Here is a 19,936-nt window from a genome sequence, read left to right as displayed (position 1 = left end):
TTGGCCGGTCAAACTGTTATGGTTCTCAATGGCAAGAGAACATAGCCCAGCAAACATAAGAACTAGCTCTTGGAAGGATGGAAACTAAACTGACCATGAACTAAACCTGCCGCACAACTAACAGTAGCCGGGTAGCGTTGCCTGCGTTTTATCCCTAGACGCCCAGCGCCGGCCGGAGGACTAACTAATCCTGGCAGAGGAAAATATAGTCCTGGCTCACCTCTAGAGAAATTTCCCCGAAAGGCAGACAGAGGCCCCCACATATATTGGCGGTGATTTTAGATGAAATGACAAACGTAGTATGAAAATAGGTTTAGCAAAATTGAGGTCCGCTTACTAGATAGCAGGAAGACAGAAAGGGCACTTTCATGGTCAGCTGAAAACCCTATCAAAACACCATCCTGAAATTACTTTAAGACTCTAGTATTAACTCATAACATCAGAGTGGCAATTTCAGATCACAAGAGCTTTCCAGACACAGAAACGAAACTACAGCTGTGAACTGGAACAAAATGCAAAAACAAACGAGGACAAAAGTCCAACTTAGCTGGGAGTTGTCTAGCAGCAGGAACATGCACAGAAAGGCTTCTGATTACAATGTTGACCGGCATGGAAGTGACAGAGGAGCAAGGCTAAATAGCGACTCCCACATCCAGATGGAAACAGGTGAACAGAGGGGATGATGCACACCAGTTCAATTCCACCAGTGGCCACCGGGGGAGCCCAAAATCCAATTTCACAACACATCTTCCCTGTCCCTGCTGAAGAAAAGCAGGCCCAAACCATGATGCTGCCACCACCATATTTGACAGTGGGGATGGTGTGCTCAGGGTGATGAGCTGTGTTGCCTTTACGCCAAACATATCGTTTTTGCATTGTTGCCAAAAAGTTTGATTTTGGTTTCATCTGACCAGAGCAGTTTTCAGCTCATTCCACAGATTCTCAATAGGATTGAGGTTTTGACTTTGACTTGGCCATTCTAACACTTGGATACATTTATTTGTGAACCATTCCATTGTAGATTTTGCTTTATGCTTGGGGTCATTGTCTTGTTGGAAGATAAATCTCCGTCCCAGTCTCAGGTCTTTTGCAGACTCCAACAGGTTTTCTTCAAGAATGGTCCTGTATTTGGCTCCATTCATCTTCCCATCAATTTTAACCATCTTCCCTGTCCCTGCTGAAGAAAAGCAGGCCCAAACCATGATGCTGCCACCACCATGTTTGACAGTGGGGATGGCGTGTTCAGGGTGATGAGCTGTGTTGACTTTACGCCAAACATATCGTTTGGCATTGTTGCCAAAAAGTTTGATTTTTGTTTCATCTGACCACAGCACCTTGTTCCACATGTTTGGTGTGTCTCTCAGGTGGCTTGTTGCAAACTTTAAACAACACTTTTTATGGATACCTGACTGTATGCCCCACAGGTATTGGGTATATTGTTGGTTTGTTATTTTTCCATTTTTTAACAGGAGATCGAGAGCTTTGCATGGATTACCTTTTAAAATAAAATGGTCAAACAGTGTTTAGTGTTTTATTTCATTAAAAGACTTTATTCTGCATGTGTGTGTTTAATTAACCCTTTAAAACTATAGGATTAGTAATGGATAGGTGTTTTATTGACACCTCTCCATTACTAAGCTGGCTTAATGTCTCCTTACAATACAAAGGTGACATTAACCCCTTATTACCATATATGCCACTGCTACAGGGCAGTGGGAAGAGAGAGGCTAAGGGCCAGAATTGGCGCACCTTACAGATGCGCCTTTTCGGGGGTGGCTGGGGGCAGATATTTTTGGCCAGGGAGGCAATATCCATCGTCCCTTTCTAGGCTATTAATATCTGCCCTGTCACTGGCTTTCCTTTTCTGGTGCAGAAAATTGCGCAGGAGCCCTCGCCAGTTTTTTCCGTGAAAACTTTCTTTTATTAAGTATATACAAGTCTCAAATTTTACACGCACATACTACTAACAGTATTAGTCACTGACATATATAAATCTAACTCTTCTGCAATGGTTTACTCTATGTAAACCATGTATCCTATCCTGTTGGCTTCTGCAATGATGTTGCAGAAGCCGACTAATGAATTTTCGGCTATTCTGCTATCTATCTCTCTATAAAATATAAAGATATTAAAGATATATAAATGTGTGTCACTGAGTGTATGAGCCCTTACTCTGTTGTTGGCATGTGTGATAAAGGCAATATAAAAATAATAATTTTCTATTGGTTAAATAAATAGGGTATATTTAGCTGGCAGTTGTGCCACTGGTGCAAAGCCTGCAGAGATACGCAAACCTCACTATTTACCATTAATTTCCCTGAGTCTACTGTTGGCATGTGTCATAAAGACGATATAAAATTTATAAAAAAAAATTTTATTGGTTAAATAAATAACATACATTTATCTAGTAGTTGTGTAACTGGCTAAAAGCCTGCTGAGATATGCAAATGTCCCTATTTTCCAGTAATTTTCCCGAGTCTGCTGTTGCTGTGTGTAATAAAGCTGATAGTCTAGCTAAAAAAAATACCCACACATTGCTAGATATAGGGATTTTGTACACAACACCTCTGTGAGTATACTTGTGAAAAATAAAGCCAGGAATTTTTTTTCATATTGCATTCAATATGAGAAAGGGTGACGTTAAGGAACGGGGACATGGATATGTGCCTCAAAAGTGACTGTGCCTCAAAATTCTCAACCTGGTCCTCCATCCTCCCCCCATCAAGAGTCCCAAGAAACATCTGACCCCAATGCTGGCCACTCCAATGAACGGTTTACATTCCCCTGTAATTATTCTGGACTCTTACAGTGCACCATTAAAGATGGTCATGAGGAGGTGAAGTGCAGTGATGCACAAACATTTGAACACCCACAGCCAGAAGAAAGCCACGTTGAGGAAGGTCAATTCATGTCTGAAGGCACAGCAATGTCCCCCTTTTTGCATACCTTCAGCCATATCATCTTCACCGTCAGAGTCCCATCAGAGCTGCTGGAGCTCTGTTGCTGGTGTTGTTGCACAAAAAGAAACAGAGTTCATGTTCAACTTTTTTTTTAACATCATTTTTATTGATTTTTTGAACATAACATCAGATAGGATAACATAGGATAGGATATAGCATCAGCAATGACACTGTAAATTACCAAAAGTACATATATAACTCTTACTTTTCAGACAACAGGTCCGCATAACTTTTTAAAATAGTATATAGATACATAGATAGATCTCTGTCAATGCCTTCTAACACGAATTTTGGGGAAACCGTAAGAGAAAGAAAAGACAGACTGACTACATATAAGGGCAATAGGGGAAGGAAGAGAATCTCTTTTACTGTATATTGCATTGTCAAGAGTGTCGTTCTACGGTAATATATGCTGTATCTTTAGTAGGCCTTATACATCTGGAATAGTTTCCAAGACCCCTAACGTCCTGCTCAGATCCTCCAGAGAGTACCATTCCGTGTGGCGGAAGGGACTAATCATTCTCGATATTTCATGAGAGCTATAGTGGAAAACAATGAACGTTTTCCACAGCGGAAATGCTTTCCCAGCATATTTTTCTTTAATCATTTCTGCCTGTATTAATTTCCAGTAAGTGTTTCATCTGGGCTATTATCATCAACATCGATGAGTGGTTTGGTTTAAGCCATTCGCCAAATAATCCACGTAAGGCTACAACTAAGAATGTATGGATGTTTTTAGGGATCTTTGCTTTAACTCCTGTGGGTTGTGCATCCGAGGGTCTTAACTGGTGAAATAGCATAGTTTGTGGCGTTTGTGGGAGATGGTTTCCCCAGCACGATCAAACCTGCTCTCCTACCTGTTTCTAGTACTCTTTAAGTGCCCTGCATTCCCACACCCCGTGCCAGAGATTCGTTGAAGGCGTTCCGCACTTAGGGCATGCTGTAATCCTGTCGGGGAATCTAGGAGAGGATGGGATATTTAAACCATATAATGCTGTATGCATGAGCTAAAAATAGATTTCCCTCTATCTCTCACATAAAATAGATTTTTTTTACCTGTTCCCACCCATGTAGAATTGTCTTTGCGATATCCTTATCCCTGGTCCATTTCTACCAAGTTTTAAACAGCTTGTTCTGCTTTAGCTTCAGGAAATTATGTCTTACAGTGTTGTATGTGGAGGATATGCTCGCATTTTGAGTGTTCATACCCACTCTATTATCTAGAATATGTAGTTCCACTTCATTAATCAGCCTAGGAAGTCTAGATAAGCAAAAATAATGGTCCTGCATGACCTGTAGGAAGTGTCTGCTTTCTATATTTAGAATTGAGAGTCCTCAGTGGTTGATAAATTTTAATGGCTAACTGAAAAGATGGTAACAAATTGCAAGCTTTCGAGACTACATACGTCTCTTCATCAGGCAAAGACTAAAGCAAATTCTGAAGAATCACATATTTATACACAACACAGCACAGAACTGTCTATGCCTGATGAAGATACCTGTGTACTCTCGAAAGCTTGCAATTTGTTACCATCATTTCAGTTAGCCATTAAAAAGGTATCCACCACTGAGGACTCTCAATTCTAAATAATGCTTTCCTTACTATCTTCCAGCATACAATAGTATCCCGAAGCAATAGGGATGATTTTACATTTTGCGGGAGTTTGGCCTGTTTTGTATGTAAGAGGGCATTTAATTCCCATGGTGCCGCCAGCTGTCTTTCCAATTGGGTATTAGAGTAGCAGTTAGTCTTCTGTAGCCAATCTATCACATGTCTAAAAAGACTTGCTATGTTGTAGGCACTGACATTCAGAAAATTGATCCCACCATCACTCCTAGTTAGCATCAGTTTTCCCAAATGCTCTATTTATTTTGTTCATATCAAGATGTTTGAGTATCAGGGGTAATGTCTGTAGTGGGTATAGTAGTCTGGCAAAGCTGATCATTTTAATTCAATTGCATCTTCCCAGAAGAGATAGCAGTATATTCTACCATCTCTGAAGTTCTCCTAGCATTTTTTCAATGAGAGGTGTATAATTTAGCAAATATATTTGTGCCTGCCTATCTTAGGCTACGTTCACATTTGCGGTCAGCGCCGCAGCGTCGCCGCATGCGTCATGCGCCCCTATATTTAACATGGGGACGCATGGACATGCGTTGTGCTGCGTTTTGCGCCGCATGGCCGCAAGCGTTGGACGCAAGAAACGCTTCAAGTTGCATTTTTTTTGCGTCCAACTTTCGGCCAAAAAGGACGCATGCGGCGCAAAACGCAGCGTTTTAGCGTGCGTTTTGCCGCGTTTTTGTTTGCGTTGTGCGCTGCGGCGCCGACGCTGCGGCGCACAACGCAAATGTGAACGTAGCCTTAATTCCCAGGTAGGTGATATGTGTCTTTGCAATATGTAATTCTAAACCTAGTTTCTTCCATTGTTCTGCAGGTGTCTTGTCCCCCAGTTCCAAGAGTTCGTTCTTGGCGATATTGACTTTATAACCCAAGTATTCACCGAATTTCTGGATAAACTGAAAGATATTTCTTAATTGTTCCAGTGGACGGGACAAAAACAAGATGGCTACATCTGCAAATAATGCTATTTTAGTGCTGCTAGTGTCCACCCCGATTCCCTCAAACAAATCTGACTCTTCCATATACCGAACAAAGGGTTCCAATGCCAAGTTGAACAGTTGTGGTGACATCGGGCACCCCTGCCTGGTCCCTTCACATAAATGAAATGGCTCAGAGAGGAAGCCTGGCATGTGTATTCTAGCTGTCGGGTCCATGTACACCCCCTCCAGGTATATACTAAAATTGCCCTTTATCTTGAACGAGTCCAGAGTTGCCCCCAGCCAGTCCCAGCTAACGTTATCGAAAGCTTTTTCTGCACCCAGAGCCAGAAAAGCCGGTTTCTCTCTCTGACTGGCTGCAGCAACCCACCACGTACAACACAGTTAGTACCTTTCGTATGTTTTTCACCACCGCCCTACCCTGTTGTTGGTTTTTGGGTCTACACTTGGACATTGTGGAACATCAATGCATTAATATGTTCCACACACTTCTTCAGTTTTCATCCTTACACAGAGTAATAATATGAGTAATGAAACATGCTCTATATATATTTTACTAGTTCAAAATCCTACCCACACATCCCTTTATGAAGGGAATGTTTACATAATACCTCTGTTAGCGTATGCCATATACTGCTGACATATGCAGCACCCCAGTAGGTGGGCGGAACACCTGGGCACAAAATCTGTGTCTGATGGTGAAACCACTGGCCCTTCCCTGTGTAATGTCCTTCCCAATCTGCTGTCCAGGAATGAGGCGCTTATGGCTCTTGCCTACAACCTGCAATTTCACAGACACGAGTCAGCGTACTAGCGCAGCATTCAGTTGTCCCTTGTCAGTGTGAGGGAGGGCCAGGGTCGTAGTCATGGCTGAGACTATCTGCTTACATGCGCCCTGGCCTCCCGCCACATGTAAGCAATGTCCCCCTTTTTGCACCGTCACCATCAGAGTCCTATCTGAGCGGCTGGAGCTCTGCTGCTGGTGTTGTTGCACAAAAAAAAAAAAAAGTTCATGTTCAACTTTAAACAGATAACTTTACTTTCTTCTTTTCGCAGCACATCCTTATTAAATACAATGTCAGCATAGGATTCCAAACAGTCCTGATTCTCCACTTTCCCTGCACTTCTTCTTACGGCCTTCAGTACGTACCAGGGTCCTACTGCCTCTTGCAGTAAATCAGCATCCTCCCTGTTCACACTGACTGCACCTTGGAGTTACCTCTTCTGTTTCACCCGGATCTGAGGGCATCAGCCCATGCGGTGAGCTGCCACATGATGAGACACCTGCATCCCTGTACTGCCTGGAGCTTCACTGTAGCCTCCGCTCCACCACTGTTGTCACTCTCCTGCTAGGCTGTACTTCTGCCCACTGGGCCCTGGATGACTGAGTTCCTTGCCTTAAACGTTGCAGGGCCCACTGTGTTGCCCCGGGCTTAGGGCCCTCAAGGGCCTCCAGGAGTAGGTGGTTCTACTCCTTCATTGGAGTCCAGCTGTGTTTAATTAAAGTGATAGGACTTGATTTAGAAAGGCACACACCTGACTATATAAGACCTCACAGCTCACAGTGCAAGTCAAATGAGAATCATGAGGTCAAAGGAACTGGCCAAGGAACTCAGAGACAGAATTGTGGTAAAGCACAGATTTGGCCAAGGTTACAAAAGAATTTCTGCAGTACTCTAGGTTCCTAATAGCACAGTGGCCCCCATAATCCTTAAATGGAAGAGGTTTGGGACCACCAGAAGTCTTTCTAGACCTGGCCATCCAGCCAAACTGAGCAATCGTGAGAGAAGAGCCTTGGTAAGAGAGGTAAAGAAGAACCCCAAGATCACTGTGGCTGAGCTCTAGAGATGCAGTAGGGAGATGGGAGAAAGTTCCACAAAGTCAACTATCACTGCAGCCCTCCACCAGTCGGGCCTTTATGGCAGAGTGGCCAGACGGAAGCCTCTCCTCAGTGCAAGACATATGAAAGCCCACATAGAGTTTGCTAAAAAAAACACATGAAGGACTCCCCAGGCTATGAGAAATAAGATTCTCTGGTCTGAAGAGATGAAGAAAGACCTTTTTGGTGATAATTCTAAGCGGCATGTGTGGATAAAAGCAGGCACTGCTCATCATGCTGCCCAATACAATCCCAACAATGAAACATGATGATGGCAGCATCACACTATGGGGGTTGTTTTTGCAGCTGCTGGGACAGGACTGGTTGTAATTGAAGGAATCATGAATGTGCCTAAGTACAGGGATATCCTGGATGAAAACCTCTTCCAGAGTGCTCTTGACCTCAGACTTAAGTGCGACGCAGAGAGAGAGAGACAGATGGCTAGGCCAGAGACTCTCTACCAAGGACTTGTGTACACCGCAGAGTGAAGTCCCGTTCTGGCGGTTCCCCATACTAGACTCAGTACTGTGCTAGATACGTTTTGAGCATGGGAAATCTTCCTATCTCCCAGAGACTGCAACACGAGACGACCTGCACCGCTGTTGTCGGTGCCACCGTTGGATTCCCACCTGTCAGAGACTCTCTCGAGAACACCCGCGCCACTGTTGCCTGTGCCACCGTTGGAACCTTGAACTTCCTCACATCAGAAGTCTACAGTCCGATGAGTTTAACCTCTTTATTACTGAACTTCCATTTATCCTTATCCTACCCTGCCATCCTCCCAGTTCTGCCCAATTTTTCATAATCACCCTTCAACCCCCCACTCCCTGCCAGGAGTATTGTTCTTTGATAATTAAATGCTTTAACTCTTGGTCTGCTTCCTGTCCGTGGTGACATCCTGCGTTCCTGCAATTTCTACATACACATTTAACATACATCATTTAGTACCAGCTTCAACCGGGACGTGCTTAAAGGGGTGGGGGCATATACCAGTCATTATCACCCCTTGCATCAGCATATACAGTACCTTGCGAAAGTATTCAGCCCCCTGGAACTTTTCAACCTTTTGCCACATATCATGATTCAAACATAAACATACCAAATGTAAATTTTTGGTGAAGAATCAACAACAAGTGGAACACAATTGTGAAGTTGAACGAAATTTATTGGTTATTTTAAATTTTTGTGGAAATTCAAAAACTGAAAAGTGGGGTGGGCAATATTATTCATCCCCTTTTCTTTCCGTGCTGCAAACTCACTCCAGAAGTTCCTTGTGGATCTCTGAATGATCCAATGTTGTCCTAAATGCCTAATGATGATAAATATAATCCACCTGTGTGTAATCAAGTCTACGTATAAATGTACTTGCTCTGTGATAGTCTCAGGGTTCTGTTTGAAGCTCAGAGAGCATCATGAAGACCAAGGAACACAACAGGCAGGTCCATGATACTGTTGTGGAGAAGTTTAAAGCTGGATTTGGATACAAAATTAATTCCAAAACTTTAAACATCCCTAAGAGCACTGTGCAAGCGATCATATTAAAATGGAAGGAGTATCATACCACTGCAAATCTACTAAGACACTGCCGTCCTTTTAAACTTTAATCTCAAACAAGGAGAAGACTGATCAGAGATGCAGCCTAGAGGCCCATGATCACTCTGGATGAACTGCAGAGATCTACAGCTGAGGTGGGACAGTCTGTCCATAGGACAACAATAGGACAACAATCAGTCATACACTGCACAAAAGCCTTTATGGAAGAGTGGCAAGAAGAAAGCCATTTCTCAAAGATATCCATAAAAAGTGTTGTTTAAAGTTTGCAACAAGCCACCTGGGAGACACACCAAACATGTTGAAGAAGGTTGCTCTGGTCAGATGAGACCAAAATCGAACTTTTTGGCAACAATGCCAAACGATATGTTTGGCGTAAAAGCAACATGGCTCATCACCCTGAACACACCATCCACACTGACAAAAATGTTGGTGGCAGCATCATGGTTTGGGCCTGCTTTTCTTCAGCAGGGACAGGGAAGATAGTTAAAATTGATGGGAAGATGGATGGAGCCAAATACAGGACTATTCTTGAAGAAAACCTGTTGGAGTCTGCAAAAGACGTGAGACTGGGACGGAGATTTGTCTTCCAACAAGACAATGATCCCAAACAAAAAGCAAAATCTAAAATGGAATGGTTCACAAATAAATGTATCCAAGTGTTAGAATGGCCAAGTCAAAGACCAGACCTCAATCCAATCGAGAATCTGTGGAAAGAGCTGAAAACTGCTGTTCACAAACGATCTCCATCAAACCTCACTGAGCTCGAGCTGTTTGCCAAGGAAGAATGGGCAAGAATTTCAGTCTCTCGATGTACAAAACTGATAGAGACATACCCCAAGCAACTTGCAGCTGTAATCGCAGCAAAAGGTGGCGCAACAAAGTATTCAGTTAAAGGGGCCGAATAATATTGCACGCCAACTTTTCAGTTTTTGATTTTCCACAAAAATGTTAAATAACAAATAAATTTTATTCAATTTCACAATTGTGTTCCACTTGTTGTTGATTCTTCACCAAAAATTTACATTTGGTATCTTTATGTTTGAAGCATGATATATGGGAAAAGGTTGAAAAGTTCCAGTGGGCCAAATACTTTTGCAAGGCACTGTATGTCTCTTCTCAAATTATTAATTAGAAAGGGCATACATATTCATTAGTACTTTACATTGTCCGGTGCTGAACTTTCCTTAACTTTTCTAAATTTTGGTCAACAAAGAAATGGTGGTGGGGTATTGGCCAATTTGTGTACATTTTAAGCAGGTCGAAGAAACTGGGTTAATATGCTGCACCAGACCTATTCAGGCCATAGCCTTACACATATTGGAATATGATCATTGCCACGCTAAGGCCTCTACCTGACCTCTGTAGCACTGCCTGTCACCTGAGTAATACACTCCATACGCCTCGTCACTCCTTGGGACATATGGTGTTATTACTCCATTGTTGCTCAAAATCGCAAAACCATGCTAAAAATAAGTTCTGCCTGGTAGGGTAGTTTCCAGGAGAAGTGCATAGGCTTGTTCAGATTGGTCAATGGCTCTCCTGTCTCTTTCCCTTGAGGAAGATGCATACAAGTGAGGAAGATGCATACAAGTAAAATGAGGCTTGTACATGTTCCTGACATGGATTTCAGGCCTGACATACTGACCACAATACAGGCCCTTGCTTGCATACATTTATAATGCTTTTGGTGTCTGGTATAATCCAATTTCCTGACATTGATCATACACCTCTCCCAACTACTGTATTATATTCACCTTACAGCGGCAACACCAGCTATGACAGTGGCTCCATTGGGATCCGGTGGCCAAAATGAATTGTGGAGCTCACAAAACTGAGGTTTCACAGCACCTGTTGGCCCTCTGAAAATGGCAAGCGAGGACCGCATAATGACATGGCGGTGGACGTGGTGGCGGTGGCAGGTGAAGCCCAAAATTCAAATGGGCATGTTTTAGATGGCATTGTAAAGGGATGGGAAATATGTATTCCACTATCTAGCTAACAATTGTGAATGAGGGAGGGACCTTCCAAATGTAGGCGTGAGAGCCCTCACAAATGTAAAAGGAAAAACTAAAGCCAAAACACTCTGTGTACATACAGTGGGTACAGAAAATATTAAGACCCCTTTAAATTTTTCACTCTGTTTCATTGCAGCCATTTGGTAAATTAAAAAAAGTTTATTTTTTTCTCATTAACGTACACTCTGCACCCCATCTTGACTGACAAAAAACAGACATGTAGAAATTTTTACAAATTGAATAAAAAAGATAAACTGAAATATCACATGGTATTAAGATCCTTTGCTCAGACACTCATATTTAAGCCACATGATGACCATTTCCTTGTGATCCTCCTTCAGGTGGTTCTACTCCTTCATTGGAGTCCAGCTGTGTTTAATTAAAGTGATAGGACTTGATTTGGAAAGGCACACACCTCTCTATATAAGACCTCACAGCTCACAGTGCATGTCAGGCCAAATGAGAATCATGAGGTCAAAGGAACTGGCCAAGGAACTCACAGACAGAATTGTGGTAAAGCACAGATTTGGCCAAGGTTACAAAATAATTTCTGCAATACTCAAGGTTCCTAATAGCACAGTGGCCTCCATAATCCTTAAATGGAAGAAGTTTGGGACCACCAGAAGTCTTTCTAGACCTGGCCATCCAGCCAAACTGAGCAATCGAGAGAGAAGAGCCTTGGTGAGAAGGTAAAGAAGAACCCCAAGATCACTGTGGCTGAGCTCCAGAGATGCAGTAGGGAGATGGGAGAAAGTTCCACAAAGTCAACTCTCACTGCAGCCCTCCTCCAGTCAGGCCTTTATGGCAGAGTGGCCAGACGGAAGCCTCTCCTCAGTGCAAGACATATGAAAGCCCGCATAGAGTTTGCTAAAAAACACATGAAGGACTCCCAGACTATGAGAAATAAGATTCTCTGGTCTGATGAGACGAAGAAAGACCTTTTTGGTGATAATTCTAAGCGGCATGTGTGGATAAAACCAGGCACTGCTCATCACTCTGCCCAATACAATCCCAACAATGAAACATGGTGATGGCAGCATTACGCTATGGCGGGTGTTTTTCAGCTGCAGGGACAGGACTGGTTGTCATTGAAGGAATCATGAATGTGCCCGAGTACAGAGATATCCTGGATGAAAACCTCTTCCAGAGTGCTCTTGACCTCAGACTTGGCTGAAGGTTCTCCTTCCAACAAGACAATAACCCTAAAAACACAGCTCAAAAATGACAAAGGATTGGCTTCAAAACAACTCTGTGACCATTCTTGACTAGTCCAGTCAGAGCCCTGACCTAAACCAAATTGAGACCTGAAAATGGCTGTCCACCAACGTTCACCATCCAACTTGAAGGAACTGGAGAGGATCTGCAAGGAAGAATGTCAGAGGATCCCCAAAGGGGGTAGCACGGTGGCTCAGTGGTTAGCACTGCAGCCTTGCAGCGCTGAAGCTCTGAGTTCAAATCCCACCAAGGACAACATCTGCAAGAAGTTTGTATGTTCTCTTCATGCTTGCGTGGGTTTCCTCTCACGTTCTGAAGACATACTGATAGGGAATTTGGATTGTGAGCCCCATCGTGCTGTAAACTGTTATATGGCTATATATATAAACTAAAAAAAATAAAAATGAAGATTATTATTATCCAGGTGTAAAAAACTTGTTGCATCATTCCCTAGAAGACTCATGGCTGTACTAGCTCAAAAGGGTGCTTCTACTCAATACTGAGCAAAGGGTCTGAATACTTATAACCATGTGATATTTCAGTTTTTCTTCTTTAATAAATTTGCAAACATTTCTACATTTCTGGATTTTTCAGTCAAGATGGGGTGGAGAGTGAACATTAATGAGAAAAAAATGAACTTTTTTAAATTTACCAAATGGCTGTAATGAAACAAAGAGTGAAAAATGTAAAGGGGTCTGAATACTTTCTGTGCCCACTGTATGCTAAAAGTGAGGTATCATTTTTTTATTTATTTTTTCATTTTTATTTTGCATTATATACATGTAATTTTGAAGTAAAAATGTTTATTGGCATTTCTCCCTTCAAAAAAAAAAAAAATGGTTTGGTAGGTCTTCTTTTTAACTTCCCATTTAGTTTTAGAACTTTCCCATCCATTTCAGCTTTTTTCTCAGGCCTCCAGACCTGTTTGCTGGGTCCTGCAAGGAAATATTTCACTTTTCAATTGACTTGCATTGGAGTCATTATTTTGTAGGAATACATGGATATTAGAAATTATTCGTGCTGATTTTCCTGAAATTGAATATTTCACTATTCGCTCATCACTAGTGGCAATACCTTGTTGAACCCCCAACAGACAATAACGTATAGAATAGTCGCAGCAAATACTCAAGATGGTGCAAATTAGAGTTTCACACTTCTGCTGGCTCACCAGGATTGGATAAGCAGCAACTTCGGAATTTCCAGGGCCGACTACCCCCACCAGTGGTACCCCCTTTTGGCAGGCATGCATAAAGAGGAGGTAATAACAAGCTTAGGAAGCCGACAATCCATTGAGGTGACCTGATTGTTGAGCCTGGCTTCTTCAAACATCTCTATGGGGCCAGGCAACCTGATTGTCCCATCCCGGCTTCTTCAAACACCTCCAAGGTCCAGGTGAACCGAGTATTCCAACCTGGCTTCTCCAAACGTCTGTATCTGTTCAGTGATGGTCAATGGATCAGATCTATATTCCTCAAGCTTGGGCTGTGGTCCCTTAAGTTTGCATCCTGTAGAGTGTACCAAATTTGTATTTCTAAAGTTGAAGCCATCGTGCCTTGGCTTAAATCTGTATTCCTCTGGTTGGGATCATGGTTCCCTGGCTGCTGAGGCTCTCTGCAGAAGGATAGAGGTCTCTTTTTTAACCACATCTGTCCTTCAGGCCATCTTCCACAGGTGAAGGGGAAGGTGGGATGAGGTCAACTTGTCATGGTTTACTGGGCTCTCGGGTCAGGTAGTTGCATGGTTAACTCGGATGGCCTCTTTCTGGGTCCTGGGAGACTTTTTATAGCCTCACTGTGAGGTCAATCCTTGTCGTTTATACTATGACCCTTAGCTGAGTGTGTCTGACCCTGGTGTGCCTCTGCTTTGTGCATGTACTATTGTTTGTCTGTTTGGTTTCTGATCTGGTTCCGTTCCTGTTTTGATTCCTGCCTGCTGTTTCTGTACTGTCTATTGCCCGTTCTGGTTTTCTGATCTCTTGCTACGTCCTGACTATTCTTCTGACTGCCCCTGTGTACTGCGCCGACCTCTCTGTGTATGACCTTGGCTTGTGTGACTACGTTTTTTCCGGTCATCCTTTTTAACATCCTTGGGGGTTCCTCTCCTTCTTACACTTTCTCCCAGAGCCTCTGCAGCCCCACGCTGCGGGTTCAAACAGTGATGCTAAGCTTCGCCCACCCCCTCTGACACACGGTCATGTGACCACAGGTCCTGTCTGCCTGCTCTGGAGAATGGCTAGCCCCTGCAGCACTGCTGCTACCACTCTCGTTCACACCTCCTTGGTGTCACAGGCTGTCCCTGGCACCAGACATCCAGGCTAGCCTCCTGTGCTGTTGCCCGTGAGTGACCATAAGGTAGCTCTGGTCCTGACACAACTCTCATTGTTCGAGTATTCAATCAATCTGCATACTTTGTCCTTCAATGTTTGCAGGTCAACAAGCTTCATGGACTGATACAATGGGTAATCAACATATTAGCAAACATTTATTGTTCAATGACCCTGTGTCCATTTCCTCAAAGGATAGCAGCACCATTAAGCTGCAAAAAACTTCCATTCAAGAGTTAACATTCAGGCTCTTATGAACAATGGCTTAGGTCTCTTGACCTACTGAAAGACACTTCTGGTCTACTCAAGAACAAATGCTGTGTCATCACAACTGCAACAAACATTAATTCAAGAATCAATGTTCAGGATCATATGAACAATGGCCTACGTTTCCTGACCTACTGAAAAATATGTTTGGCCTAATTAAAAATAAATGCTGTGTTGTCACACCATCATGCTCACAATGCCCCCAGAGCCATGTATCTAATCCTATCATGTCCGATACACCCCAGAGCAGTGTATCTAATGCCAATCATGCTTGATATGTCCCAGAGCTTTCTATCTAATCCCATCATGTGTGATATGCCCCACGGCCATGTATCTAATACTATCATGCTCGATATGCCCCAGAACTGAGTATCTAATCCCATCATGTGCAATAAACCCAAGAGTCGCACATCTAATCCTATTATGTGTGCTACACCTCAGAACCGTGTATTTAATACCCATCATGCGCAATACAGCCCAAAGCTGTCTATCTAATCCCATCACATTACACCACTGCTCCCACACCAGTGGATGGAGCAGTGTCACACATTACACCACTGCACCCATAGAAAGGGACAGAACTGTGTCACGCTTTACACCACTGCACCCATAGAAGGGGATGGAGTGGTGTCACATATTACACCACTGTGCCCATATAAGTAGACAGAGTAGTGTCACACATTACACCTCTGGTCCCATAGAAGGGGAAGGAGAGATGTCACAATGCTCCCATAGAAGTGGAAAGAGCAGTGTCACACAATACAACACTGCTCCCATAGAAGAGGATGGAGCGGTGTCACACATTACACCACTCCTCTCCTAGAAGTGGATTGATATAGTTAGCTAAGCCCTATATCTAATCCAATAATGTGATACACTACACTGATGTTTGCATCTAATCCCAGAGTGTGTTACACTCTGCATAACTAATTGCAGCATGTGATATACTCTGCATATTTAACACCATCGCAACTTAGTACAGGAGAAAACCCACCATGGAGCAATGTGCACAGCCACACAGGGGCCCAAGTGGTATTGGGGCCCACTTTCAATTGCTCTTCAAACATATAAAAGGGTACAATATGGTAAGCTACTGTACTGGAAAGGACCCCTAAACTGTTCTTGCACAGGGGACCTCTTTTGTTTATACCTGGTTATGTGAACAAGATGTGGGAAGAAAAAGCATCCTTTTGGTTCTTGAGCCGCTTAAAAAAGATGTACTGGTGATAATAGGCATGAATATCCTGGGAGAGTTGGACCATATCATGTTCACTAAATGGGGGCATGGCTACTGTTAGGAGACTATCCTGCCTCTGCCTGTGGGAACCTTCTGTAACCTTGAAGGTATGGATATAGTCATGAAATTGGTGGGCCTAGGAGAGGTAGGCAAGAATGCCCTGGTATTCCATACATTAACAGTAGTCCGTGTTGTGAATTCCGTTCTCGAACTCCCTCCTGTGGTCATGAATGGGACTTCGGTGAGTTCTGTCCTTGGACTCCCTCTGGTGGCTGTGAGGGGAGCTGCTGGTTCTGAGATTCCTTCCCCAGCTGCCCTCGTTTAGGGCTAGGCTAGGATTCTCTATTTAACTCCACTCAGATCGTTACTCCATGCCAGCTGTCAATGTTCTAGTTCTGGTTCAGATCTCTCCTGGATCTTTCTGAGGACCTGTCTACTCCTGCAAAAGCTAAGTTCCGGCTTGTTCATTTGTTACTTATGGTTTTTCTTGCTAAGTTCTAGTCCAGCTTGCTATCATGAAACTGCCTGGCTAGCTGGAAGCTCTGGGGGTGCAGAGTGGCACCCCCGCACCGTGAGTCGGTGCGGGGGTATTTTTTGCACACTCTGCGTGGTTTTTGTAGTTTGTTGTGTTGACCGCAAAGATCCCTTTTCTATCCTCAATCTGTTTAGTTAGTCTGGCCTCTCTTTGCTAAAGCCTATTTCATCCTGTGTTTGTGATTTCCTCTTAACTCACAGTCAATACTTGTGGGGGGCTGCTTTTACCTTTGGGGAAATTTCTCTGAGGCAAGTGAGGCTTTGTTTCCTTTCTTTAGGGGTAGTTAGCTCTTAGGCTGTGAAGAGGCATCTAGGCAGAGTCAGGCACGCTCCACGGCTATTTCTAGTTGTGTTGATAGGAGTAGGGTTTGTGGTCAGCAGAGTTCCCATTTCCCCAGAGCTCGTCCCGATTCCGTGTTTAACTATCAGGTCATTCCTGGTGCACCTAACCACCAGGTCCATAACAAGTCCGTAATGGACAAGTATCCATCAGAGCTGTGAATGAGGTACAGAGAAAAGCCTGCTTAACTTCAGGAATGGAACTGGCTCATGTGTACCTACATCAAAGCGAAGTGCTGAATTAGAAAGTAGTGACCCTGGCTTAGGTAGATGATGCTGTCTGGATCCTGGCAGTCACGACCAAAACAGAAGAGACCCTGACCCCAAAATGGAATGGGGGTACCAGGCTGTACCAGGAGGTGAAGACCTTGTTGAAACAGATGTTGTATTCAGGAGTGGTGCAGAGTAGTCAGAGTCCATGGGCAGCCCCAGTGATGCTTGTCAAGAAGAAGTTTGAAACCATTCAACAATTGAATGCGTGAAAAGTGCTACTCATACCCCCTGCCCAGCATCGAAGTGTCCTTGATGGCCCTAGGGAAAGCTAAATACTTCTCCACTCTGGATCTAGCTAGTGGGTACTGGCAGGTATCGGTGGCTGGAAAAGACAAAACAAAGACAGCATTCATTCTCCCAACGGGACTGTTTGAATTCAACAAAATGCCATTCGGAATATCCAATGCACCGGGTACATTCCAGCGGCTGATGGAGAAGTGCCTGAGTGACCTAAACTTGGAAGCCACTCTGATATACTTGAACAGTATCATTGTGTACTCTGCTACCTTTTAGGAACAACTGAACAGGCTCAGGCAGGTATTCATTGACTGACCGTAATGCCAAAGAAGTGTCATCTTTTCAAAAAGATTGATTACTTGGACCATAAGGTGCCCCAGGATAGAGTCCTGCATTCTTAAGACAAAGAAACTGTGATGCAGCAATGGCCAGCACCCAGAACACTGAAGGAGTTGAAATCCTTCCTTGGATTAGCTGGGTACTACCGACAGTTCACCAAGGACTACGCAAAAACAGCTGGCCCTCTGAATGAGCTGCTAAGAGGGACAGCTAGGGTACCCAAGAATCGAAGCAGGATAAGGTCTTCCATACCTGAAAATAAGCCCTGATATGGGCCCCCATCTTGGCTTCTGCAGATTTCGATAGGCCATTCCACTTATACACTGATGACAGTCTCTGTTGACTTGGGGCAGTCCTTTTGCTGATACAAGATAGGCACGAAAGGGATATCGCCTATTCCAGTAGGTTCTTGTGGGATGTGGAATGAAACCCTCACAATTACAACTTCTTCCTCCTTGCCCAGGGGTGGACCATGATGGAGAAGTCCGTTGAATACCTGATAGGGGCCAAGATTCTTGTGCAGGCTGACAAATACCAATTGGCCCATTTGGACACTGCCAAGCTGGGAGCACTGGAGCAGCATTGGGTAGCTCACCTTGCAAAATGTATCTTCCAGATCCACTACCACTCTGTGATAGAGAACACCAACGCTGATGGCCTGTCAAGGGTAGCCTTTGAAAGTCCAGAAAGGGACCTCGATCAACACCTGGAAGAAGAGGAATTTCTGGATTTCTGCAAAATCACCCTCCCCCCCCCCCCCGGCAGTAGTGGCACAGTCAAGTGAGGCAGCCCACTCTCCACCCAATGAGCAGGGTCGAGCACAAGATGAAGATGCAGGGTTGCAGCAAGAGAAAGGCGGGTTAGCCCAGGAAAAGATACCTGACGAGGAATAAAGCACTGCTGGCGACATTTTGCTGCAGCCAAATTTTTTTCTTCCCTAGTGATATGGCACTGGTGGCGGCGCACGTGCAGTAGCAGCTTTGCTAATACTGTAGATGCTACTGTGAAAGCGCCGGCGCCATTTTACTGCAGCCACAGTTTTTTTCCTCAAGCAAAATGGCAGCAGCGCTTGCACAATAGCTTCTATCGAGAAATAGGCACCGGCGCCGTTTTGCTGGAGGGAAAAAAAAATTTGGCTGCAGAAAAATGGTGACGGCGCTTGCACAGTGGCATCTATCGGTAAGAGATTCTAATGCACAGGTGTCGGCAGTGCCATTTTGCTGGATGTCATTTTTTTTTTTCTAACCTCACAATAGTATTTGCATTATGTAAAATATAAGGCAAGTCATTGAGGGATCAGTGATCTGTCATAAGCTCATGCAGATGAATAGCTAATCAGTCACCACATAAAGTCCTGGCAACAGGCCGCCACGGAGCACGAGTATATCATTAAAAAACTGATTAAACAACAACTGCAAGATGGATTTAATCAACCCAGGTATCATTGTAATCAGTATAATAGCACCGACCTGACAGTGTCTGTAGGTTACTGAGCATAATCCTGATGACAGGTTCGCTTTAATGCTAAACTCATCATTTTGATTGCTTAAAAACTGTTACATTATTTTTAATGATCATATTTAGTGAGTGTGAATGCTCAAGCTTTGTGCGTGGGATCGTGTGGCTATAAAACGTCCTTGAACACTTATCGATTGTTATGTGGGAAGGAATAGCTACATAGATATATTCTATGCAGATAAGAAAACAACAAATGAAAATTGCAAGATGAAACTTGCCTGGAACCTAAAATTACATGATACTGTATTTATCACAAGCCTCACTTTTTTGCATGTTTCGTTTACTTTGATTCTTGTTGTTTTTCAGTTAAAAAATAAATTCAGAAAAAAGATCCCTGAGGGAACAGAAGTAGCAAATATTCTTGTTGGTGAAGTGGACTATTTGAAACAACCATTTGCTGCTTTCATTAGATTAAAGGATGCAGCTGTACTTGGCACTTTGACCGAAGTAGCTCTTCCCACTAGGTAAGATCTGTGGTTTCCTGCACAAAGGAGTTGGAGAGAAATGCAGAAGTGGTGACTAGTGCTGAGTGATACTTTCCAATATCCAGAAGTATCGGATTGGATCGGCCGATATTCAAAAAATATCGGATATTGCCGATACCAATGCAAGTCAATGGGACAAAAATATCGGAATTAAAATAAACCGTTTCCTTCCATGTCATTCTACATGAAGGAAAACAACTAA

The 19,936-nt window shown here is 43.5% G+C and overlaps 1 protein-coding gene across 1 annotated transcript in view; it reads left to right on the top strand.

The window, feature by feature from the left end:
• SLC4A9 (solute carrier family 4 member 9) overlaps positions 1 to 19,936 on the top strand; it is a 1,224,185-nt gene that overhangs the window by 203,944 nt on the left and 1,000,305 nt on the right. The window contains exon 5 of the mRNA XM_077265989.1: positions 19,556 to 19,713. Within this exon, the coding sequence (XP_077122104.1) occupies positions 19,556 to 19,713 (158 nt within the window). The remainder of the gene's footprint in view (positions 1 to 19,555; positions 19,714 to 19,936) is intronic.

This window comes from Ranitomeya variabilis, chromosome 5 (assembly GCF_051348905.1).
Source record: "Ranitomeya variabilis isolate aRanVar5 chromosome 5, aRanVar5.hap1, whole genome shotgun sequence".
Taxonomy (NCBI): domain Eukaryota; kingdom Metazoa; phylum Chordata; class Amphibia; order Anura; family Dendrobatidae; genus Ranitomeya; species Ranitomeya variabilis.
This window is presented reverse-complemented; position numbering and strand designations above follow the sequence as displayed.